Source organism: Natator depressus, chromosome 1 (assembly GCF_965152275.1).
Source record: "Natator depressus isolate rNatDep1 chromosome 1, rNatDep2.hap1, whole genome shotgun sequence".
Classification (NCBI taxonomy): Eukaryota; Metazoa; Chordata; order Testudines; family Cheloniidae; genus Natator; species Natator depressus.
The window spans coordinates 151,079,172-151,106,000 of NC_134234.1; the positions used below are offsets into that span (position 1 = coordinate 151,079,172).

The following is a 26,829-nucleotide window of genomic DNA, read 5'->3' on the forward strand; positions in this document are numbered from 1 at the left end:
AAGCTTTTTTGCAAGAGGTGCACCAGTAACCATCTTCTGTAACTTCAATAAATGGGAAAACTTTGACTGACAAACATCGGGAACTGTCTTCAGGTTGTGTACACACTGTTTCTTCAGTAGATCGCACTGTTTGTGCTTTGGGCTGTTCAGATGTAGATACAGCACTTGAACAGTCAGCTGACGTGTTGGTATATTCTTGGTGTGTTCTTCATATTGGTTCGTTTCTGATGCCTTTGAGTGGAAAGAAATTTTTTGGTCTTTTTATCTTCACTTTGACCTGCAACTGTGAAACAGATATGAATAAATTAAATGTTTTCTTAGGATACTGTAAATTTAACATAATGATAATGCAAATTATACCAAATCACATAAAAGATTTCTAAAACAAAACAAAAAAAATTTTCAAAAATATATTTAATTTAAATTGACGTTTGAAAAAATTATGATACAATAATAAAATCTTTAGTACAGAAATTCCCCAAGATAATGACCTCTCAAGATAGCAATGATGCGAGATAACAACCTTGGCAAATAATGCATTTTAAAAAACTTGGCCTACCAGGAAGCATACATTTATATGTTTCCCAGTCACAAGTCTAGCAGTCTGGAGCAAAGTCACTAAAACATAGTCCGACAGACAAACGTTCCTTTAATGTGCCCCTCCTCACTCACAGTTGTTGTCCTTGGTCAATGGAGACCCAGAGTACAGAGATGCTTTCACATGAGTTCACCTCCCACCCCGAGGGGTGCGGGGGGTTGGCAACTTGCTCGTTCCTCCATCTGCTGTTGTTCTTCATGCCACCATTCCATCATCTGCTCCATCACCAAAGGCCCTGCATCACCACTGTAGTAAACATACAGCTAAGGGTAGCATAAAATACCTCCTTTTCCTGTAAGGGGTTAAGAAGCTCAAATAACCTGGTTGGTACCTGACCAAAAGGACCAATAAGGGAAGAAGATCCTTTCAAATCTGTGGGGGGAGGTTTTGTTTGTGGGGTCTTTTGTTGTTCTCTCCGGAACAAAGAGAGACCAGGGCAGGAAAAACACATCTCCTAAAACCCTACCTGAAATAAGCATCTAAGATTACAAATTGTAAGTAATAAGAAGGAAAGGCAGTAGATTATCTTTTGTCTTAGCTTGTGAATTTTCGCTATGCTAAGAGGGAGGTTTATTCCTGTTTTTTTGTAACTTTAAAGTTTTGCCTAGAGGGGAATTCTCTGTGTTTTAAATCTCATTACCTTGTAAAATTACCTTCCATCCTGATTTTACAGAGGTGCTTCTTTTACTTTTTTCTTTATAATAAAATTCTGTTTTTGAGAATCTGATTGGTTTTCAGTGTCCTAAAAACCCAAGGGTCTGGTCTGTGCTCACCTTGATTACCTATTTGGTTGGTATATTATTCTCAGTCCTCCCCAGGAAAGGGGGTGAAGCGGTTGGGGGGGGATATTTTAGGGAAATAGGAACTCCAAGTCGTCCTTTTTCTGAATCTTTGTCTAACTCACTTGGTGGTGGCAGCGATACCACCCAAGGACAAGGAAGAATGTGTGCCTTGGGGAAGTTTTTAACCTAAACTGGTAGAACTATGCTTAGGGGGTCTTTCATGCAGGTCCCCACATCTGTACCCCAGAGTGGGGAGAGAATCCTGACAACCACCTTCTGCTGCCACCTGCCTCTCTACTGTGACCTCTGAGAGTTGGCCTCTTGAGGTTCCACCCAGCTCCCAATGATTTCAGCTCTCAGTGGGGCAACCTCACTGCTTGCGCAGGCTAGGCAGCATGGTCCACCGAAACCCTGTCCCAGAGCAGGCCTAAGCACTTAGACGCGGTTAGCAGTAATTTCAGCTCTAATAAAAGACTCTCAATGGAGCCTAATCAGCTCCATCTTTAAACAGGAGCAAGGGGGAGTCAAATGGTGCCTGTAACCAGTGGTGCCTTAGGCAGAGCCCACACCACCAGACAAAACATCTATCCTCACGCTCAACGGTGATCTGGCATCTGAACACCCTGCTTAGTGAGTTCAGTTCAATTGAGGGTGACCCCCACAAACAGGACAGGCTAAATACAATTTTGCTGCCCTTTACTCATACAATAAGGATAACCACATTTTATTACCCCTGCATTCAATTTAAATTTATTTATTAAAGCTAATGCTAAAATTATCTAATACACAGGTTAAAGAAATAGTTTCATTCATTTGGGTATAATGCTTAAATTATTCAAAACTACAAAGTTTGGTTTAAAAAGTCATAAAATACATATAGTACATAATCTGCAATATCCCAAATTAAGGTTCATAAATTTAATAATACAGTTTAAATATTAGCATCCAAATATTCAGATACATCACTAATAAAAAGTTATACTAAGTGTAACTTGTGGAAAGCAAAAAGTGATTTGTAACCCAACACCAGCCAAAACTGATCATTTGGGCAACACACCTCTGCCTGCTGGATACCTAGGCAGAGTAGGTGTGTTCATTTAAATACAGTCTGGTCCTGAAGCCTTTTCCCCCCAGCTCATAACTAGCCATCAGAGGAGAGCTCATTCAGACCTTAATTTCAAATGGTGATTTGTAAGCATTAGGTCAGCCAACATTGCCAAAATGAATTTGCTGACATTGTCATAAAAAACACAGCTGTGCAAGGAAGCAAGTCAATGTTCATACCTTTCAAACCTATTATGGTTTTTCAGGTACAAGTATTTTATCATATATATGCTTTAAAGTGTGTATTAGGGAGACCATATTTCCCGAAGGGAAAACGGAACACCAAGTGGGGCTAGCCTGAGCGACCCTGGCCTGAGCTGCTCGCCCAAGTCCTGCCTGCCACCTACGTGAGGCTGAGGCCCCTACCTCCCCCTTGCACAGGGCTGCCATCACCAGTTACCCTCACATGTTCCTCGCACCCTGCTTTTGCCAAAAAAATTGGGATAGCCAGGACAGCGCTTTAAAAAGGAACTGTCCCAGGCAAAATGTGATTGTATGTTCACCATAGTATTAATGTTTCATTTTCAATTTAAATTTCTAATAAAAAACTAAATGGAATTCCCCCCACTAGAAAAAAATTAAAACAACTAGATCTAGTTGGAAAAAACTAAACTAGCAACACTACATATAGCTAGTTGATTACTTGGGCAGGGGGAGATGAGGGAGTTGAGGAGGGGTAAGGAAATCCCTGCCAGGGCCACTATCTTTGGGAGCTTTTGCTACAACTGTTATGAACAACACACAGAAGCAGGGCGTAAGTACCCAACAGCATGTTCCTGTTACCAACAAGAACCAGCAGCAGCCTCAAGGGTGGCAGCCAGGGCTACCAGCAAAGGCTGACACCACTCTGAAGAAGGCAGGGAGCCACCGGCAGGCTCCCGCCAACCTTCACTGCCGTCAGGCCGAGTGCACCACACAGGAGCTACCCCACGCCCTCTGGCCCCAGGGGCAGCATTGCAGAGCAGGGGTCAGAGCAGCAGCAAAGCAAGTGTCACGCACATCAATCTGGGGTGAGCACGGAGTCATTGAGGCACACAGCCAGGGCGGGAGAGACCCTGCTCTCAGAGCGGTCTCTATAGCGAGGTGGGGAAGGGGCCGCCATACTCTGCCAGTGGTGCTGGGACCAGGGGTGCTACCACACACCATGACTTGACACAGTAATAATAAACACATAGCAGCCCTCATCTACACCAGGAGCAGCCAGCTTGGTCACACAGAGCCACCAAGGCTGCTGGGCCTGTCTCCTCATTTATGTGTGGAAGAGGGTGCAGCAGCGACCCCTTACATGGTGAATGGTTAACTTAACTGTCAATCAGGTAGATGCCCCGCCCACATCCCGGCCAGGCCCCGCCTCTTGCAAAAGTGGTCACGTGGGATAGGAGTGGGCACACTGGGGCTGGGGGTTGGGAGGGGGTAGATCTCCGGCACTGTGAGTGGTCACACCACTTGCCATTTATGAGTAGACCCCACCTGCTACTAGAGTGACCTCGCCCCTTCCCCCCCCCCGACGGTAACGAGGCCTCTATGCCGCGATCCCTCACGCTGTGAGCGGCCAGGCTGGGTATCACTCAAGAAAAAGCCCCGCCTCCTGCCCGGACTAGGGACTGGCCGGTCAGTTCCGGGGCAGTGACGCACTGGAAGAGGGTGGAAAGGGAGAGGAAGAGACCCCTCACACGATGAGTGGTCAGTTCCCCTGTCACTCAGAACATAGTCCCACCCCTTGCCCCTCGGGCCTGCCAGATGGGCGCTCTGTGAGTGGCTGGCGGGACTGTCAGTCAGCATTCTCGGGAGGGCGGGGTTTGTGGGGCTCAGTGTGTGCGGCCCGGGCGTCGCTCCGCCCCAGTCTCCGAGCTGTCGGGCCGTGGCTGTGCAGGGATGGGGCGGGCGGGGATGATGCTTTGGGCCCTGGCGGCGGCGTTCCTGGCTGGTAAGCGCCGGGGGTCGGCAGAGCGCGGGGCCCAGGGGGCGCGCTCGCCCCAGCTCGGCCCGGGGGGAGGCGGCGGCGGTCACCGAGGCTAATGAGCGGCTCAACAGCCGCCCGCTCCCTCGTGAGCAGCCTCCGGCGCCCGAGCTCGGGGGCGGCCGCGGTCCGGCGCGAGGCGGAGCCGGGGAGGGGCTCGTGCCGCTTTGCTGCCTGGGTCTCGTGACGCTCTGGCTCGGGCGCTGCCCGACAGGATCCGGCCCGGCCCGGCCCGCGCGGGGCGGGTGACGCTCAGTCGCTGCGCGGGTCCCGCTGACGGACGGGGCCGGTGGGATCAGCCCGGGCCGCTCCCGTGACTTCCCCTCGGAGTCTGCGGCCCTGTCACTGGGCAGCGCCGGCGGTGGCCGTTGCGGGAAGATCGGCGCTTCCTGGGGGAAGGCGAGCGCGTGCCCGGTCGCTGTCACGGCCGAAGGGCCGCTCCCCGCGGGTGACCCGCGGCGGACTCTGCTGCCGGGTGTGGCTGCGCCGCAGAGCGAGCCCGGGTAGCCGCATCCACGCGCCGGTGCAGCCCGGAGCCTGGCGGTGTCCCCAAGTTCCCAGAGCCTCACCAGCTTCATCGCCCGAGGAATCGGTGCCCCAACCCTGCTGAGAGCCTGCCCTGCTCGCCTCGGAGGTGCTGCGGCGGAGGCAGTTCCCCTACCTCTTTGGCGGACCAATGGGGTTGGTTCAAAAAGTTGAACGGTTGTGGAACACAGGCCTTCTCCTTTCACACAGCTGCCCTTGGAGGCCACAAGTTGGACATCCGTGTCCTAGGGTGTGACCCAAAGTGTCAGTTGTGGTTAATGCCAGAACTTTCTGGTCTTGGAAAGAGTTACCACCTGACCCATAAGGTGACTCCAGAGTTTCAGAGTAAGGAATACTTGTGGCACCTTAGTACTCCTTTTCTTTTTGCGAATACAGGCTAACACGGCTGTTACTCTGAAACGTTTCAGAGTAGCAGCCATGTTAGTCTGTATCTGCAAACAGAAAAGGAGTACTTGTGGCACCTTACAGACTAACATTGTAGCTCACGAAAGCTTATGCTCAAATAAATTTGTTAGTCTCTAAGGTGCCACAAGTCCTCCTTTCCTTATGATTATGTTACCCTTCAGTGTTTGGATAGGAATATGCTTGATGAATTGTAACTCAAAATTGTGTTCCAAGGCTTCACGGAACATGTAGCCCAATGAGTCATTTTTGGTCAAATGATTATAGCATAGCTGGCAAAACGGTTGGCTCCTGAGTTTAAATGCAGTTTTGCTCACTGTGACCTTGAGCAAGTAACTTAACTGTTTGTGCCTGTCAACCCAGCAAGGAAAATTGGGTTTAAAAAAGAAAAAGCTCTAAATCAGATACCATATCTAAGCCAAATTGTCCAGAGTAAATTGTGTGAGTGTAGCCTGTAAAGTAGTAAAGAAACATGTTAAGGCTGACAGGCTACCAATATTATTATTGTTAGTCTGTAAATTGCCCCCACCCATATTGATCCAGAAAAATAGTCCTTAGAAATGAGGGTCCTTACTCTATTAAAACTGCAGCTGTTCAGCAGGATGAGCTGCCATCAATAAAGAAGTGCTTGAATTTTTGGCAAACAACTATAGGTGGACCTGTTCCTCTGTTCTTCTGCCTGTCATTGTTTTGAGAGCAACAAACTGAAATTCTTGAGACATACTTTGTTCAGTTGGTATGAATATGTCATATCATGGCTTATATTTACTGTCAACACCTGCCTGGAATTTATGATCCAGAATCAGGTTTTGGAGCATTCCCCTCTTTCCCCAAGGTCAAAATGGTATAACTAATTAAAAAATTTACTAATAGAACCTCTTTCATGCTTTTGTGCCTTGATTTAGTTTAATACCTCAGTTTGTCTATACATAACTGTGCTGGAATTTTCCATTGCATCCTAATACATTGAAATTTATGGCTCTCTTTAGCTCTCTGTTTTGACTTGGTAGATATGTGCACTGGAAGGCTGAGAATCAAGAAGAGGTTGTTGCAATACACATCTGCTTCACAGGGTTTTAAGAAACTTATGCTTTACCAGACTTGCCTGTCAATAGTGTTTCTGTTTTAGGTGTCTCCGGTGATGAGTTTAGTGTCTTACGATCACCCCAATCTGTCGTTTTCCGAGATGGAAGTTGGCCAATACCAGGGGAGCGGATCCCAGACATAGCTGCATTATCCATGGGCTTTTCTGTTGAAGAAGTATGTTTCAGGTTTCATTTTGAAAAAGCTGTAAAATGTAAAATTCAGATTGGTTGTTTCTGAGAGCTTTCAGTTGTAGTTGTGGTACACAGATTTTATAAAATGTGCTGGAAATAAAGTAGGAACTAGTAAAAACAGACCACTAAGAGGAAATTCAGAAACCTTGGGAATCTAACTTGTGTTCTTCCTTCTCTACAGTGAAACTGTTATTAAAGGGCTAACTGCAATATAAATGATTAATAATAAAATGTCTACAGGGCCTCTTGTGTGCTATCTTTTGGACTATGAAAATACCCTGTTAACAGGTAACTACACTTGCTGTCTTGAAACTAAGAGCAGAACTTCTTAAGAATAGTTTTAGTAGTTTCTCCATTAAACAGAGCAGGACTGATTATGTACTACATGTGCTGAACATCCACTTGAGGCACAAGGTAAAATCAAATGCTTTTTGGCCAACTAGGCAACATGATTTTCACCACGCTGCTTTTCCTGGGGTAACTGTGATATGAAATAGAAAACTTATTCTGTTCAGCAGTCTGTTCCTTCTTCTAAGCTAAGTGGTCCCTGCTTAACTTCGGGCCCTTCGGACTGTCCAGATCTAGCAGGCTCCCCCCCCCGTACACATAAAGAACAAAATGTTAGAAGAGCGTGGGGAAGGGGAGAAGCCTTCAAATTGTGTTACAGCTAACTATTCCTCCACTCAGAAAAACAAACACACAAAGTGAAAGTAGATATCAAGTACACCTCTACGCCGATATAACGCGGTCCTTGGGAGCCAAAAAATCTAACCGTGTTATAGGTGAAACTGCGTTATATCGAACTTGCTTTGACCTCGAGCATTTCCATTATTAATAGTCACTTTCCGCCCGAGTGACCCCTCAGAACCTCTGACCCATCCAACCCCCCCGCTCCTTGTCCCCTGACTGCCCCCTCCCAAGACCCCACCCCATCTGAGCCCCCCTGCTCCTTGTCCCCGACCGCCCCATCCAGAGACACCCCCCCCGACCCTAATCACCCCCAATCCCTGTGTCCCCTGATTGCCCCTGCCCCTAACCACACCCCCACCCCCTGACAGGCCCCATGGGACTCCCACGCCCTATCCAATGCCCCTGACCGCCCTGCCCCTAGAACCTCTGAACCATCCAATCCCTGTCCCCTGATTGCTCCCCGAGACCCTCTGCCCCTTATCCAACCCCTGAGCTCAGGCCCAGCACCCTTAACACACTGCTCAGAGCAGCGTGTCGGAGCCAGACGTGCTGATGCGCTGATCCACCAGAGCGTGCTGCCCTGCGCCCCAGAGTGCAGCTTTACTGCGTTATTTCCAATTTTGTGTTTTATCGGGTCACGTTATATCGGGGTAGAGGTGTATCATGATTAAGGCTTTGATCCCATAATAAACTCCATACAGGCAGACTCCTGCAGCTATGGGGAGCTCATTGCGGGATTGGAGCCTTAATTTGTGGTCTTGATATGAATCATAATCTAGGAGATTAGAAACTGCACTGTAGGGGATTTTTAGGGTTCTCCCTTCAGACCTTCTGGCATTCAAACTTTAATTTTTTTAAAAAGTGATCACAGTGTGTACTAATGCACTGTTAAGTTATTGGGCAATCTGAAACACGTAAAAGATTTGAACTTCCCCATTTGCTAAACAGGCTGAAATGTTAAAATAGGGGTCTCCAAAACGAATCCTTCTGCCGTTCTCTCCCTGTAGGGGGGGATAAAACTAATCATCTTTTTTTCTGTTAATGGGGATCTCAATCAATTTCTCTTTCTCCTATAAGGAATATATAGGTCATAGCAAACATGGTTAATTTTAAAGTGTATTTATCTTGGTCTTGTAAAACTGACACCTGTATTGAGTAACTTTTTTGTGGTTGAAAAATACCCTGGTCAATGTTCATGTAATTTCTGCAGATATACAATTACATGCAAAATAGACCCAGCTCTTGCACTCAACAAGTTGCCAAAGCATCTGTCTGTGTTGCAGAACCTTTCCACTGCTTTAGAGCCTAATTACTTCTACTGAAATGTCAGAATCATTAGCCTTTATCGTTTATAGTTGTACCAGAAACATCCCGGCAATGTATTTTTTCCATTGTGGCTAAATATTATTGGTCTATAAAAAGCATGTATTTGAATAAAAATATTCCTCCAGCTACCTGCATACTAAAGAAGCTTGCTACTTCCCTCAAATCATGGGAAGTTGCTTTTAATATCATCGTAAATGGACTCTCTCAGTGAATCTTGTGGAATGTGGCAGTCTCGACTGTGAAACTTGGTTCAGTAGCCACATAGGCCGTTTAATAAGCCAACATTGTACAGTATGTGAATGACACTTTTTCTTACAATAATGTTATGGATGGCCTGCTGTTAATAGAGAATTAACAAAGAAACTTCCGTGGGGGAAGGGGAACACACTTTCGTGGGATGGTAGATCCTTTCAAGCTTTTAGACTCCCTACTAAGTTTCCAGTGGGTTCTCCTATAAAGATTCATTGATATCCCTGCAAATTCTCTACATTAATCATTTGATGTAGTTTGATTTGATTTCGAGCTAAGCAAAAGTTTTTGCTTTTAAATTTGTTATCAGGACCTTTCCTGGCCTGGGCTTGCAGTGGGTGATATATTTCATCGTCCTCGAGCTACTGTTCTGGTGACTGTGAAGGGAGTAGACAAGCTGGTGATGCTTAAAGATGGAATTTCATACCCTGTTGAGAATGTAAGTATCTGCAATGTTTTGTATTTGTGTCTGTGTTACTCCTACTTCTGTTAATACTGAAAGTATTGCTTGGTGTTCGAAAAAAATCCCACAAGCTAACCTTTCACCAGTTATGCTTTTTATACTTCACATAGCTTTTCATGGAGTCAAAGAATTAAGGCCAAAAGGGACTGTTAGATCAAGTCTGACCTGGAAATCACAGGATGGTAAACTTCAGTCAGTTACCCTTGCATTGAGTCCAATAACTTGTGTTTGGCTAAAGCACATCTTCCAGAAAGGCATCTAGTCTTGTTTTGATGACATCAAGAAGTGAAGGATCTACCACTTCTACTAGTAGTTTGTTCCAATGTTAAATTGCTATAACCGTTAAAAATTTGTGCCTCACATCCAGTTTGAATTTGCCCACCTACAGCTTCCAGCCATTGGTTCATGTTATGCTTTTCTCTGCTAGATTAGAACCCTTTAGTATACATGGTGTTTTCTCCATGTGAAAATACTCATACAGTGAAATTAACTCACCTCTCAATCTTTTTTGATAAATTAAACAGGTTCCCTTTAAGTCTTTCACTATAAAGCATTTTCTCCAGCCCGCCATCATTTTTGTGGGTTTCTGAACCCTCTACAATCTTTCAAAATTCTTTTTAAAATGTGGACATCAGAACTGGACACAGTCGTCCAGTTTTAGTCTCACTGATACTGTATGCAGAAGTAAAATCACCTCCCTATTCCTACTAACTAATCCCGTTTATATATTTAAGAATCGTATTTTGCCACAGAATTGCACTGGGAGCTCATATTGAATTGCTTGTCCACTAGGAATCCTAAATCATTTTCAGAGTCCCTGCTTTCCAAGATGCAGTCCCCCATTCTGTAGGTATTGCCCACGTACCTTATTCCTACATGTATATCTTTGCATTTGACTGTATTAAAAGCCACTTGTTTGAATAGGCCCTGCATACAAAGCAATGTGGATTGCTCTGTATGACTACCCTATCCTCATCATTTACCACTCCAACAATCTTTGTGTCATCTTCTATCAGCAGTGATTTTGATGTTTACTGTCAGATCATTGACAAAAATGTTGAATAGCATTGGACCTAGTACTGATCCTGCCACAATTAAATCACTCCCATTCAATGATGATTTCCCCGTTGACAATTAGAGATCGATCAGTTAGCTGGTTCTTAATCCATTTTGCATGTACTTTTAAAAATTGACACTTTACAATATCAGTACTCAGAATGTCATGTGGTACTAAGTCAAAGTATATTACAAATGTGTAGTTTATCAACCAAACTTGTAATTTCAATAAAGAATGAAATCAGGTTTGTTTGAGATGTATTTTCTATAAAATCAAGTTGACTGGCATTAGTTATATTCCTAGTCTTTAATTTTTTATCAATTGAATCCTGTATTGGCTTTTCTATTCTTTTCACCAGGATTGATGTCAGGCTAACTGGCATATAGTTATCCAGGTCATCCCGCTTGCCCTTTTTGAATATTGGCACAACATTAGTCCTCTTCCAATTTTCTGGAATTTCCCCAGTATTCCAAGATTTATTAAAAATTAACATTAGCAAACCAGATCTCCTCAGCGAACTCTTTCAGGCTTCTTGGGTGCATATAATCTAGGTTTGGTGGTTACAAATTGTTTATTCTTAGTAGATGATTGTTTAGCATTCTCCTTAGTTACTAATGGACTGGAAAGTACTTCATCATCCTCATGTGATAAGAGTACATCATTCTGCTTCTTTCAAATACAGAACAGAAATATTTATTTTACTTATACCATCATTAACAATTTAACCATCTGTCTAGTAATGGGCTTATTTCATTGCTAGAATTTATTTTGTTCCAAATAAGCTTTAATTTCTTATTGTTCTTAACCTCGCCAGCCAGATTTTTCCCCAATGTCTTTACCTTCCCTCAAATTTTTTATACCATATAACTTCTAATTTATATCTATTTCCTCCTTTTTCCACTTATGTATTGCTTTTAAATTTCTAATTGTTGCCATCACTGTGCCACTGAACCAGGATGGGCTTTTAACCTAAGTTGTCCTCGTTCTTGATTGTAGAATCATGTCTTTTTGGCCATCTAATAAACTCTTCTTTAAGAACTGTCAGTTTTAATTCACATTTCTCTGTCTAAACTATTCCTCCCAATCAATTTCACTCATTTTTCCTCAGCTTTGGAAAATGTTTCCTTTTGAGGGTGAAAGCGAATCAACTCTGAATACCCCTACAGACTCCTAAAAGAGCAGTCAACCTTTGCAAAATCTTCCTGAAATGTTTTATTGTAGGTAGAAAACCTGTTTCACCTTTATCATAATGATGAAGTAGTTAATATTTTACTCAGTCATCAAAAGTGAATGGGTGACTAAAACTTTGCAAAGTCGAGCTGTTCTTGAGAACAAAACTAATACTAATTTATTAAATTAGTCCATCTATCTCTTCATAAGTCATGTGCCTCTCCAACATCCCTCAAGGAATGTCTTTATCTTGACACAATTAACCAGTTTATATTTTGTCACATTGTCTAGTGTTGAACTTTTGAACTCTCTCACAGTGAGGTTGCTTTGGGAACCCTTACTCTGAATTTCCTAGCACCCCTTGTAGATGTAACATGAGCATATGAAGCTTGCATTTTCTTTTATAGAAAACATCTTAGCTGTAGGATGAATAGTATGCATTCCTTTCCATTTTGCATCTTCATTTTTAATACGATTTAATGAGGTTAATTTTGTATTTAACAAAGGACTCTAAAATTGTTCCCTTTTTCTAAATTTCCGGGGAAAGTATTAAAATGCTGATACCATGCCCACAATGCACAGACACATCTGTTGCACTTTTATCAGTTAAGGCTGGCTGCATGCTGACTGTTGTATAAATGTCTCTGTTTGAGCATAAGTATGTAATCAATGTACAAAACAGTCACAGTTCTTGTAGAGAAGGATGGAAATTCCTTGGGACATGTTGCTTTAACCCCATTTTGGCCAGAATTCCTTATTAGAGCTTTATTGTTTTTCAGGCTGTTCCTTTCAGTCTTGACAGTGTTGCAAATGCTATTCACACCTTGTTCTCTGAGGAAACCCCTGTAGTCTTGCAGTTGGCTCCCAGTGAGGAAGTGAGTATTGATGCATCTCCTAAACCATTTGAAATAAGAGTTAAACCACACAATTGGGAACTGATGTGCTTAAACCTCTTGGCTGTATGACCATCTTGTATTACAAAAGCACCTGCATGTGTAATGGAATTAATCTGTGAAATTCGAAAAATCCAAAACTGAACTATGTTCATATTTACATAATGACTGTTCTTACAGAGAGTTTATATGGTGGGAAAGGCAAACTCTGTATTTGAGGACCTTTCCGTCACGCTGCGACAGCTACGGAACCGCCTTTTCCAGGATAACTCCATTCTCAGTTCACTTCCCCTGAACTCCCTCAGCAGAAACAATGAGGTAAGACAGTGGCCGATGAATACTGCTTTAATTAAACTGCCTCTGATCTACTTTTCTGAGTTCAGTTTAAGAAATACGCTCATTTGTTTTTCATCTCTTTGTTGTCCAAGGGGGAAGTTTCCCCCCAAGTTTCATATTTAAGTACTAGAAGATGGTGATTAATTGATTTGGGGCATTGTTTGATCCAGTAACAAAAAGCTACTGCTTATAGCTGCAGTCTGCTGAGATGTGCAACAAAATTAGGCTGCCTCATCTTCAGTTTCTATTCAGAAAATACCTGTCTCTCTCTCCCCTAGGTTGACCTGCTTTTTCTGTCAGAACTACAAGTCTTGCATGATATCTCCAGCTTGGTGAGCACAACTTTTCAAACACACTCTATATGTCTTACATATATGATTGAGGGAATTTTGAAAGACGCTTTTCTTAAAGTCTGACATCCTATGTGTGAAGATCTCTAGGGCAGTGACGTCCAAATTGCATTCCCAGGAACCAGTTGTAGTTCTTGGGGATTTGAACTGTGGCCTTCAAAAGTGACTTAATAAAGTGTGTATTTAGAGATTGCAAATGTGTTCTCTGAGATGTACCCTGTAGTTTCTAAACTGAAGTGTTTGAATCAGCTCTGCCACTAAAATGGGGGAGGTGGCATCATTTCTTGTCTCCCTGCAAAAATCCTGGTGTGAGTTGGGGCACTCTGAGCTGCTGCTTTCTCTTCCAACATCTCTGGGGAATCCCCAGCAGGTGATTTTGTGGGTGGTTCCTGTTTTTTCTTTATATGCTGCCTAATGGTGCAATGGGAGTAGAACAGGGTTAGAGAATATGAACCTGGTATTGGCTCCTTGACCTTCTTGAAATGAAATGATTATTCTTCCCTCTAGGTGAAGAAGTTGGATATTGCTGCTTTAGTGCATGTTTCCACAACCAGTAGTCAAAAGCCATAGCTGGCTGTGTGGGTTAAATTTCAGTACAGAGTTGTTACAGAATCATAGGACTGGAAGGTACCTTGAGAGGTCATCTAGTCCAAGCTGCAGAAGCTATCTGTAGCCAGCATCCCAGGCAAAGGGAAAACATTTATAGGGAAGGATTTCTGAGCAAGCTTCTCAAACAGGTGACTTAAGAGAAAGCAGCAAGCCTGCCTGGGATGGGAGGGATCAGCAAGGAAAACTACTTCTTGGAGGTCAGAAAGTGTAGGGATAAAGTGAGAACTGTCAAAAGCCAAGCAGCGTTGGACTTTGCAAAAGGAATTAAAACCAATAGTAAAAGGTTCTATAGCCATATAAATAAAAAGAAAACAAGGAAAGAAGTGGGACTGCTAAACACTGATGATGGGATGGAGATGAAAGGTAATCTAGGCATGGCTCAACACCTACACAAATACTTTGCCTCCGTTTTTAATAAAGCTAATGAGAAGCTTAGGGATAGTGGGAGGTTGGCTAATGGAAATGAGGATATGAAAATAGAAATGACCATATTTGAGGTGGAAGTCATACTCAAACAGCTTAGTGGGATTTAATCATGGGCCAGGATAATCTCCATCCAAGAATATTAAAGGAAGTGGCACATGAAATTGCAAGTCCAATAATAAGGGTTTTTAATGAATCTGTAAACTTGAGGGTCATACCTTATGATTGGAGAATTGCTAATATAATACCTAATGTTTTCCTTTCTTAAAAATATCTGGAAAACTACAGGCCTGTTAGTTTGACCTCAATTGTATGCAAGGGCTTGGAACAAACTTTGAAAGAGAAATTAGTTAAGGACGTAGAGGTGAACAATAACTGGAATAAAATACAAGATGGTTTTGCAAAAGGTAGATCATGCCAGACTAATGTGATCTCCTTCTTTGAGAAGAGAACTGATGGTTTAAAAAAGAAAAAAAGAAATGCAATAGAGCTAATCTACCTGGTTCTCAGTAAGGCTTTTGATAGAGTTCTACATGAGAAATTATTAGTTAAATTGGAGTAGATGGGGATTAATATGAGAATTGAAAGGTGGCTAAGGAACTGGTTAAAGGGGAGACTACAAAGGGTCATACCGAAAGGTGAACTGTCAGGCTAGAGGGAGATTACTAGTGGAGTTCCTCAGGAATTGGTCTTGAGACCAATTGTATTTAACATTTTTATTAATAATCTTGTCACACAAAGTGGGAGTGTGCTAATAAAATTTACAGATATCACAAAGTTGGGAGGTACTGCCAATATGGAGGAGTTATCGGAATATCATACAAAAAAATCTGGATGATCTTGAAAACTGGAGTAATAGAAATGGGATGGAAATCTAATAGTGCAAAGTCATGCGCTTAGGGACTAAGACAACAAGAATTTTTTCACGAAACTGGGGATGTATCAGTTGGAAATGATAGAGAAGGAGAAAGACCCAGGTGTATTGGTTGATCACAGGCTAACTACGAGCTGCCACTGTGATGCAGCTGTGAAAAAGGCTATACAGTCCTAGGATACACCAGGCGAGGTATTTCCAGTAGAGACAGGGAAGTGTTGGTACCATTGTACAAGGCACTGGTGAGACCTAATCTGGAATACTGTGTGCAATTCTGGTCTCTTGTTTAAGAAAGATTAATTCAAACTGGAACAGGTTCATAGAAGGGCTACTAGGATGATCAGAGGAATGGAGAACCTACCTTACAAGAGGAGATTCAAAGAGCATGGCTTGTTTAGCCTAACAAAAAGAAGGCCGAGGAGAGATACAATTGCTCTCTATAAATACATCAGAGAGAGAAGTACCAGGGAGGCCGATGAGTTATTTAAGATAAGCACCGATGTTGACACAAGAATAAATAGATATAAACTGGCTATCAATAAGTTTAGGCTTGAAATTAGATGAAGGTTTCTAACGATCCGAGTAGTGAAGTTCTGGAACAGCCTTCCAAGGAGAGCAGTGGGGGCAAAAAACCTAACTGGGTTCAAGACTGAGCTTGATAAATTTATGGAGGGGATGGCATGATGAGACAGCCTACAGTGGCATTTGGCCGATCTGCGACTGCTAGCAGCAAATATCTCCAGTGGCTGGTGATGGGACACTAGATGGGGAGGGCTCTTGAGTTGCTACAGGGCTCTTGAGTCTGGCTGGTAGGTCTTCCCAACATGCTCAGGGTCTAACTGATCACCATATTTGGGATTGGGAAGGAATTTTCCCCTGAGTCAGATTGGCAGAGACTGTGGGAGGGAGGTTGCCTTCCTATGGGGCCTAGGTCACTTGCAGGTTTAAACTAGTGTAAATGGTGGATTCTCTGTAACTTGAAGTCTTTAAATCATGATTTGAGCACTTCAGTAACTCAGCCAGAGGTTAGGGGTCTATTGTAGTAATGGGTGCGTGAGGTTATGTCCTGCAACGTGCAGGAGTTGAGACTAGATGATCGTGATGGTCCCTTTTGGCCTTAACGTCTATGAGGACTTGCCAATATACCAAAGACCAGAAACAAGGTTAAAAAAAATGCAGTGATGATAGAGGCAGGTTCAATTCCCTGTTCTCCCACAGATTGTGTAACTTTGGGCAGGTCATATAGTCTGTCTCCACTTCCCAGATGCAAAATGGGGATAATAGGACTTCCCTAGCTCATAAGGGTCACGGGGGTGCATTCATTAACGATTGTGAGGTGCTTGGATTCTGTGGTGATTGGTGGCGGGGGCAGTCAAATACCTGAGATTTCACATCTTGAAGAAATACTGCTTATATAGCTGGACAGCAGAAAAAATAAACTTCATATTAATAAAATTCACAGCAAAGGTCAATTTAGTAGCACAGGAAACCATGGGCATCCATGGAATTTATGCATTTTTCTTCATGCTGTTATGCAAGCTCTCTGCTTACTACAGCAATATTAGAATCAGGATTTTGACATAAATCCATAGGCGTTCCTTAAGTTTATGGATGAGACCTCTTTCAGTGGAACTGTAACTCTTGTTGCATGTGCCTCTTTTTAAAACAATCTCTGGCATAAGCTTACCCAGGCACTTGCTACCCTGCCTCCCATTTTGAAGACAATAGAGCCAGCTATAGACACTTCTCTGATCCAAGATGGCAAGTTCTGGCAGAATTCCAAGTCTGCATGGAATATGTCAGACAAAAATGAAGCTGTCTCAATCAGTGATTAAATCTCATTGGACTGAGTATTTAAACTAACTCATTTTTTCCCTGTGGTTCACTTCCCCCCCGCCCCGTTAAGTTGTCTAGACATAAGCATCTGGCAAAGGATCACTCCCCAGATCTGTATTCACTGGAACTGGCTGGCTTGGAAGAGATTGGGAAATGCTATGGGGAAGACTCTCAGCAATTCAAGGATGCCTCTCAGATTCTTGCTGATTCCCTGCAAAAGGTAAAAGGAGATCTGCCATAAATACTGTTCTGTAAAGTCTGTCTGAATAACAATTTTAATTGAACAATACTGGTTTTATATTCACAAGACAGCTGAACATCAATATTCATTGGTCGTACAGCATTCTGGTGTGAATTGCCATTTTTGTGTTGGCCTCACCATCTCTTGGTTGGGTAAACTCTAGTCCCTCGGTCAATTATCAAATCAAACTTCTGTAGTTTGGTCACTCCTCAGCTAGAAAGGTATTGGAGGGACTTTTTGGCAGGTCAGAGCTGTTCGTGTAGGAGTCGGAGGGTGATATTAACAAATGTGTAAATCAGTATGTCCTGATGAGTTGGTTTAAAAACAGAGACTTTGTTTATAGGCATTTCTTTCTTAACCTGGCTGAAAATGTGAAGGAAATAGCTCTAGCTTTAGCTCAGCACAATGTGGTCAGGTGCTGTGTGTTTTTTCCCACCTTGAGGAGCTCTACCATTTCCAAGTTTCCCAAATACCTGCTGTTTCATTCCTTTCCTGAGCAGGCTACCAGTTGTGGATTTTATCTAAACAAATGTCCATCAAGAACTGAGACAACTCCATCTTGCTAGTATCGAAAGTCTGATGCCAAAATACAGTGAGGCAAAATACTAGATTCTTAATTCACTAACTTAAACATCTCTGTTCTGTAAAATATTCCGTTCATATACAGCAGTCCAGTGTGTGTCAGATGTTCACATTTGATCAGAATTGCTCTCCAGTAGGAATCTTAATTTAAGTACAGAACTGGGGAAAATAAAATGACCCAGAGTATATGTAATGGGATATAGCAGCTTTCATATCAGAGCACATGTATCCAGAGGAGGTCAGTAAGAAACTCTTAGGATCCTGGACAAGTGTCCAGTGGTCTGTAAAGAGATGATCTAAACTAGCTAACAGTTGGCATTCATTAGCAGACTCAAATCATTGGAGACTTCCATGATTTCTCCAGATTGTTCAGATCTTCTGCGTTGGTGCATCTTCTGTTACAAGAGTGTCAGATTTAGTAACTATTGCATATATCTGAAACTAAACTATTGTTGATCTTTCAGTTTGCAGATGAGATGTATAATCTCTATGGTGGGAATGCCGTGGTAGAGGTGGTGACTGCAAAGACATTTGATACTCCCCTTGTGAGGAAGAGTCGATCCATTCTCCAGACTGCACAGGTAGTGAATGTGCTTTAAACCCCTGTTCTGCAGATCAATTATTAAAAATGTGAATGTGTGTATCACTCCATTTTGCAGAACTAGAATATTGACTTGATACTGTAGCAACCTTTTCAACTTTTAGTGGCTTAGACACTAGGCATGATGAACAAACATAGTAAGTGAAATGACCTTGTATCCATTTATGATGCCAGTCACTTAAGTGCATTAGTATTTAGTGTTAGTAACTCCAGAGTTGCCTGTGCAAAATATCCATCTCTTGGTATGGGCAGTCTGAATGTTAGTATAATCAGAAATGTGTTCTGCGTGAAGGCTGACTTCAGGAGCATTGTGACTGCTGGCCTCCAGATGTCTCACTTCTTTAAACCATACTGTCCTTCTTTCACTGCAGAGCACCTCATATAACCTAGGATATTCATACAACTTCAACTATGCTGTGGTCTTCAATATAGTTCTGTGGCTCATGATAGGCCTTGCATTAGCTGTGATTGTAATTTCCTACAACCTCTGGAACATGGATCCTGGCTATGACAGCATTATTTACAGGATGACAAATCAGAAGATAAGAATGGATTGAACTTCATTCCTGGGAAAGGAGTATGGCCACTTCTGAAGTGTTAAAATAATATTTTGGCATGGTTAAATGTGGACGTCTTTAAAGGTGCTTTTATTTCTCTAATGGTTCCTTGTGTTTTCTTTTGGCTCTCTTTAGATGTGAGTAGTACTACCAGAGTGGATTTACAAAGGTGAATCTACAGCCTGCTATAAAACCATGACCTAATTATTACTAAACTATATACCTTCATTCCATTTTGGTAACACAAAATGAATTTTAGAAATAATACCCTATATTTCTTGTGAATAAATATGTGAAAAAAATGCACTGAAATGATAGCAACTTTCTGATTTAAACTTTTTACACTGGAGGTTTAGAAACTATTGTTAAGCTGTGTTGTATATTATGAACCAGATGTAAATGTTTGTTGATGTAAATATTTGTAATGGCACATGTAGTGTTCAGGGAAAAACAGATTATAGCGCTATTTATGTAAAGCCTTCAAATTGGGAATAGTTCCACAAGAACAATTCTGGTTGAAACAGTATTTGGGTTTTTTTACATTCCAGCCACCACCATGAACCATAGCCAAAATGAGGCTTGGTGTAGATCTTATCAGCTCACTGCTGCATTTAAAAGGACTGCAGAGAGATAATAGGTAAGAACACTGGTGTGGTTGGTCTATACAGTTAGGAAACTACAAATATAGAAAATAGTCTGGGTCCTTAAAGTTTAATGTAATATACTGTAGAAGCTTACATTATGATGCTTCTAATTCTTTCCATGTATGTTACTAGTTGTAGCTGTTCAAACACCTGTTTTTGGTGGTAAAAGTGGACCAATAACTGGCACTTAACCATACTCCATTTTTATTACTCATGTGTTTCAACCATTCAATAAACAAAACAAGTAACATTTGCTCTGGAGTTCATTTATTTTTCCTGCACAGTTCCATTAAGGGGTAGTCATACTCAGCACAAAACTGAGTTAACTTAAGCTAAACCAAACAAATGCAGAAGGCTACATCTATCTAAATACATTAGGCCCTCTTAAAAAACAAACACCAAAAAACGCACAGACAAGAACTGTGGCTTCTATGCCTGGCTCTACCACGGGCCTGCTGGGTGACCTCGGGTAAGTTGGTTCCATCACTGTCCCTCAGTTTCCCCATCTGTAAAAAATTGGAATGACACTGTGACCACCTTTTTGTAGTGTTTTTTTCATGGATCGATCTTAGTGCTTTGAAAGTTAATACCTAAAGGCTTTCACAAGCCAGTAGTGATCTAACTATTCAAAGCTGCTCCCTGCTTTCTGTATTGTTTACACAAAACCTTTACTTGGATAACTAGTAGATGAAAGCCTATGTTGTTGTACAGGTGGCTCAGGTAATCCACCATCTGTGCTCTGTATCTGGTTAATTTTTCCTTAGGGTTGCTGTGACCAGTGAGTGTAGCTTTCTTTCCTGGCAATGGGTATGGTCAGAGCTTAGATCGGTACTGGTAATAGTGCTCCCACATATAGGTATGTATGGAAACTATTCACTTGTCTAATTCTTGGACCAGATAACTTCAGTATTTGTGGTGGGCCTTCACACCAGTGTGTCTGTGTACTGTTTTCCCAACATCACACCATAAAGCAGCATATACCTGTCAAGGTTCCTTCCCAACTCTGAACTCTAGGGTACAGATGTGGGGACCTGCATGGAAAACCCGCTAAGCTTATTTTTACCAGCTTAGGTTAGAACTTGCCCAAGGTACAAACTATTTTACCTTTTACCCTGGGACTTTATTGCTGCCACCACCAAGTGGCTAACAAATATATAACAGGGAAAGAGCCCGCTTGGAAACGTATCCTAGCTTCTTAACCCTTTACAGGTGAAAGGGGTTTTTCCTCTGGCCAGGAGGGATTTTGAAGGTGTTTACCCTTCCCTTTATGGTTATGACATACCAGTGAACAGAAAACCATATAGAGCAGCAGTAAAGCTACATATGTAGGCAGTATCTTGGGGCTCCTGTTCTGTGCTGTAGTGAGCCATGTTGCTGTTTGTACATGGTCCCCAAAGCCTGTGCACAGAGCTGCCCCCTGGCTGGAGGAACAACCAGCTCGTTCACCCCACATAACTGTTACTCCCACCTCCTCTGATCAACTCACATTCCAACCGCCACAGAACCTTTGGCCTCTAACATTCCATCGGGCTCTCACAGGGCCCAGTGATCGAACCTGGTGTTATTCTAAAGGAAGAAGCTCCCAGTCATGTTCATAGCTGTTTCCATCCTTTCACACTGAGTCAGAGATCCTTGGTTTTTCAGAGTGATACATACACAGTGACAGTCCTGGAAGATCTGTGTTCATGTGTGCGGGTGGTGAATGAGGTGGTTTTGAAGAACTGCAGAGTTGGGCCAAGTACTCCACCAGCTGTGCACTCTCCCTCATACAACCAATGACCTTTGCATGAATTAGCTATCAAGATAGCATGGTAACTGGACTCTTAGCATGGCACAGATATACACCTTAATGTAGCTGTGTACTGCAGGGATGTACATTTTAAAATCAAAAGAGGTGAGAATTCAAAAATTGAACAATAGCCTACTGTAAGAGCCAGTGATGATTCAATCTGATTCTGTTCTAACCAAAAAGCCCCGAGCCATGCTTGTAGCTGTTTTGGTTGCCTCACCCTGCCTCTACAGCCATTCCAGGCTTCAGAGTGACTTATGTAATCTTATTACATAAAGGCTTGTGCTGAAAGCTCCTGTTAGCATACTGCAATTAAACAGCTGGAACTGGTATGGCTTACTACAGTTTTATTTCACTGGTACTAAGACTAGGAAACTGACAGTTGCTGTGTAGTCTCACTGTTTTATAAACTAGGATATTGATTCACTTCACTTGTTTAACTCCCACTATCAGTAATGGAGCCTTTTCCATCCCAAAATAGAAAATAGCCAAATTAAGTTACATTCAGCATCTTTGTGGAAGTTGAAAGTGGGTGGGGCAGTTAATCTGTCACCTGTTCATGTACTGTGCAAGCTTGACTGTGTCTTTATTCTTAATTGGGTAAGATGCTGCAGCTTCGTGAGACTGGATGCCCTACCATCAGACAAGTCAGCAGCAGTGTATGTAATGGAATTTAGATTAATACTAGGTAAACTCTCAAATTCTTGAAATGTGTAAAAAATACTTGCTCTATAATTACTGGTCTCCTAGAAGGGACAGTACAGTACATGTTCTTCTGAACAACTAAAAGCTCCTTTAACAATTAAAATAGGCCTTATCTAAACGACTGACCATTACCTGCTCAAGCTTGAATTCAGTTGTGATTAAGACATATTTACCTATTCAGTGTTCTACCATGATTTAAGTATAAAACCAGGAATTAAATATTACTATACCTCAGTTATACCACAGCTCCAGTTCATCTTCAGTAGGGTAGTGCCAAATAGATTTGGCATTTCAAAGTGCTAAGCAGTTTTGGCTATAAAATAGTATTATAGGTATTAACTTTCACTGCCTGCTGATTTTGGCTGATGTGGAAGGAACCCACCACACTGCATTCCACCTCAAATGCAGCACCTTTGCTTGGAGAGAGGTAGTCGTCTTAGCTCTGTCAGATATATCTAAAATGACAAAAACTGTGCCTCTTCAGTTATCTGTATGTCAGGTTACCAATGTGTCACCCACAAAGGAAAACTTGGTAGTTGGAAAAGGAGCAGTCGATAAGGGCCTGAGATAAACACACATTGAGATCAATGGAACCACTAATTGATTTCAATGGGCATTGGGTCAGGCCCTTATTGACTACTCCTTTTTCAACCACCAAGGCTAACCATTAGAGCAGGAACTCATAGTTGAGTAGTAGATTTGGGGGATGGGAAGAAGGGACAGATGAGGACATACAGGGATCTCATCACCAAATGCCTGCAAAACTAGAGTTCATTCAAAATGAAACACTAGTTTTTGTTGTAGAAATAAGTGTGCAATGAGAACTTCACATTATGACATCGCAAGACTACCATAATCTGTAAAAAGCTTTTACGAGTGGTCACTAATCCCTAAGAGGAGAGAAGGAATATTTGTAATGTTCCCCACCCCACAAGTAGTTATATCATTCTCTGCCATACAGTTAAGTGAGCAGAATTCCCATTACAAAACAAAAAACAAAAAGTCTCTGCAGGGGGGAGGTTGGACTCTGTGGAACCATTTCCTGCTGTTTATGTTTTGAGACCTAAGGCAATCATAGAATATCAGGGTTAGAAGGGACCTCAGGAGGTAATCTAGTCCAATCCCCTGCTCAAAGCAGGACCAATCCCCAATTTTTGCCCCAGATCCCTAAATGGCCCCCTCAAGGATTGAACTCACAACACTGGGTTTAGCGGGCCAATGCTCAAACCACTGAGCTATCCCTCGGTGTTTATTTTGGTCTCCCATAGTTCGTCTACTTAACTAGACTATTTATTGTCAGATTAAAAAAAACATACTTATCCCTTAAATGGAAAAACAGCAGTTCAATGTTTAACTTATTTTTATGGTACTCTAAGAAAAACTGAAATGAGCATATAGTCAAAGCCTGTTAGAAATATTGTCCCCCCCCCCCCCCCCAAGATGTGAGACACTAATTATTAGTTCTCAACTAATCAAAGAAAAGCCACCGCTCTCCACCTATACATTTTTCTTTCAGCTAGTGATGAGTCTTGGAAGGGGTGGAGAGGCGATGGTGCTGTCCAGTATATTGATTTCAATACTTCTGCAATAGTATCCGATAAGTGAAATTCCCAATATCCTGGCCCTTTACAAACTTTAGTTAATGTCCTTTTCTATACGGATTATCTAGACCTAAAGAGTAAGTCACAAAACTGTCAAATCTAACAAAGGACTGACAGAGCTGTCATTTTAACAAAGGAGGGCTGAAAGAAGCAGCTTTGCAATAAGAAGGAATTGGAAATCAAAGTGTCTAGGCTGACAGCTAAATTCTATTTATTTTTAAACAGAACTTGCAACTCTAACTTTCAACGGTCCCATATGCTCTTGTTCCTAATCTGCTTACTCCAATAGGAGCCTTTCAGTGAAGTATCACTCAAAGGGCAGCACCAGCAAGAGATAACAGGCCACTTGAGTGGAGATAGTGATGCAGGTTTTTCTAAACTTTTTAATAGGTGGTAAGTGTGAATTGGAATTAATTTGCAAACTGGACACCATTACATTAGGCTTGAATCAAGACTGGGAGTGGATGGGTCATTACACAAAGTAAAGCTATTTCTCCATGTTTATTTCACCGCCCTGCTGTTCCTCAGACGCTCTTGTCAACTGCTGGAAATGGCCCACCTTGATTATCACTACAAAAGTCCCGTCCCGTCCCGTCCCCCCCCCGGCCCCGGCTCTCCTGCTGATAATAGCTCACCTTACCTGATCACTCTCGTTACAGTGTGTATGGTAACACGCATTTGTTTCATGTTCTCTGTGTATATAAATCTCCCCACTGTATTTTCCACTGAATGCATCCGATGAAATGAGCTGTAGCTCACGAAAGCTTATGCTCAAATAAATTTGTTAGTCTCAAAGGTGCCACAAGTCCTCCTTTTCTTTTTGCGGATACAGACTAACACAACTGCTACTCGGAAACCTAGATTAAACTTTGCACTCACTTCATCATTCCAGCCTTCAACTTAAACATGTCCATGGTCACACAGTGACAACCTCCATAGATCTTGAAGTGATCCTGGCACTTTTGCAGGTATGAGTAAGGAAGAGCCCTTGACAGAATCTGAAAGAATACTAGTTTTGTGGACAGGTTCAAGGAGAGGGGACACAAAGGAGACCTTTTCTGTGGTCCACCTGCAGAACACAAATGTTGAGCAACCCTGAGAGTAACTGCTGTGATTTTACAGATCCAATGAAAAGCCAAGGCTTCTGCCAGTGAAATTAAAGGCAGGGGGTTGGCACCCCTGGTTGAGGAGATTTGCATCCACCTCAGGGACTGGTAATATTTGGATCCTCTGGAGAGGCTGAGTTCCACTTTGGCATGGGACAGGAGTTGAGACCTTTTTTCCACATGTTCCCACTCTACACACTACATGGAGAACATCAAGGTGCAGGGGAAAGACGGTTCATGCTATAACTAAGGAAAATGTCTTGAAAATGAGACCTCTTGCTCTCAGCAGTGGTTTGATTATGATCTTCATCTCAATGGGCCCTAAGGAGGGGTGGAGGCTGGATCTGTTAGCCTTCTCATCTTTGTGCACCCAAGAAAAGAATTAGGAGTAGAGGAGGAGGACTGAAGCGAGGGAGCCATGCTTCCCAGTCAAAGACCTCAAAAGATATGGGAAGAGAAAGGGCAAACTGGGGGCTTATTTCCTTTCAGGTAGAGCCATAGTGCAAGCTGTCCCTGTGCAGGCATAGGAGAATGAGAAACTATAACCACCAGAACTACGTGAAAGTCATTTTTCTGTAAATGGGCTTTGTGCTGCTAACTATGCAAAGAGTGTTTGGGAGGATGGGAGAGATTAAATAAAGAAAACCAACATATGACCACAGCCACTACATAGAATCACAGAAGCATAGGACTGACACAAAAGGAAATGAAGAATTAATCTCTCATCTGCTAGCAGCTGCTTGGCTACTGGTAGCCTCTCATTGGAAAAAGAAAAATAGCCCAACCATTAAGGAATGGTTAAAAAAATATGGGAGGTGGTGGATAGGAAAAATTAACACACCGATTATGTATCCAGCAAAATAGACAGAGGATAGATAATTAGATACCTTTCATTCAGTACTCAAATTATATTCACCTGCAAAAACAAAAAGGCACATCTGTCCAATTTTATTGAATATTAACATTTGAGACACATACCTGGTCTGTTAAATATTTGTATATTTATTAAATTGAGTGAAATCAATATAATCACTAAAATGACATAAGCATTGTAATGATGTTCACTCTGAAATACGGTAACACTGTGTGAAACAGAAAGATCTGAGGACTATATTCCTGTATATCTCTTTAAACAAAAGCTAACTGCTGTAATGATTGTTTTGTTTTTGATATTTGCATGGCAAGGGTTTCTAAACATTAAAACATTTTAGGAAGTTGTAACATAAGAAACAAACAAACAAACTGTAGGACTGGAAAGGACCTTGATAAGTTATCTTGTCCAGTCCCCTGCACTGAAGCAGGACTAGACCAATGGTTCCCAAAGGAGGTTCCTCAGACCTCTGGGGGTCTGGTCTGCCATGAATTATGTGGGGGGTCTGTCCCTGGAGCCAAGGCCGGAACGCTCTGGAACAGCATTTTGGCACTTCTGCTGCACAGAGGATGCCATTTTATTCTCATTATGAAGTCCTCCACATAGCACAACCTCGCATGTAGTGTGTGTGAGAGGTCACGCTGGCGGAGGCGCTCTCATGCTGGAAGGGGTGTTCCAAGTAGTACTGGAAATGAAAAGGGTCCCAGGACACTTGGTAAGATGCCAAATGGGTCCTTGGGGGAAAAAAGTTGGTAACCATTGATCTAGACCATCCCTGACAGGTTTTTGTCTAACCTGTGCTTATAACCCTCCAATGACAGAGATTCCACAACCTCCCTAGATTAAGCACTGGAACACATTACCACCCTGACAGTTAGGAAGTTTTTCCTAATGTCTAACCTAAATCTCCCTTCTCCAATTTAAGCCCATTACTTCTTGTACTGTCCTAACTCGATAGGAGAACAATTTAACACCCTTCTCTTTATAACAACCTTGAAGACAGTTATGTTCTCCCACAACCCCCTTCCCCATCTTCTCTTCTCCAGTCTAACCAAACCCAATTTTTACTCCAGATGAGACCTTATCAATGCTAAGTAGAATGGAAGAATTACTTCTCATGAATTGCTTACAACATTCATGCAAATACATCCCAGAATGATGTTCACTTTTTTTGCAAAAGTATTACG

The 26,829-nt window shown here is 42.3% G+C and overlaps 1 protein-coding gene and 1 long non-coding RNA gene across 3 annotated transcripts; one reads left to right on the forward strand and one right to left on the reverse strand.

The window, feature by feature from the left end:
• Positions 1 to 205: 205 nt before the first annotated feature.
• On the reverse strand, positions 206 to 5,229 carry LOC141996711 (uncharacterized). Of its 2 annotated transcripts, none has more exons than XR_012641588.1 (3): positions 5,106 to 5,229; positions 673 to 844; positions 206 to 283 (listed from the first exon to the last, which is right to left on the reverse strand). It is a non-coding gene; the product is annotated as an uncharacterized LOC141996711 (long non-coding RNA). The 2 variants fall into 2 exon arrangements; XR_012641587.1 differs by lacking the exon at positions 5,106 to 5,229 and adding an exon at positions 5,014 to 5,042.
• ATP6AP2 (ATPase H+ transporting accessory protein 2) lies at positions 4,287 to 19,814 on the forward strand. Its single transcript, XM_074968964.1, has 9 exons — positions 4,287 to 4,411; positions 6,522 to 6,652; positions 9,245 to 9,373; positions 12,404 to 12,499; positions 12,698 to 12,835; positions 13,132 to 13,185; positions 17,016 to 17,165; positions 18,233 to 18,349; positions 18,741 to 19,814. The coding sequence occupies exons 1-9, from the start codon at positions 4,360 to 4,362 to the stop codon at positions 18,924 to 18,926; spliced, it is 1,053 nt and encodes a 350-aa protein (XP_074825065.1). The 5' UTR covers positions 4,287 to 4,359; the 3' UTR covers positions 18,927 to 19,814.
• The last annotated feature ends 7,015 nt before the right edge of the window (positions 19,815 to 26,829 follow it).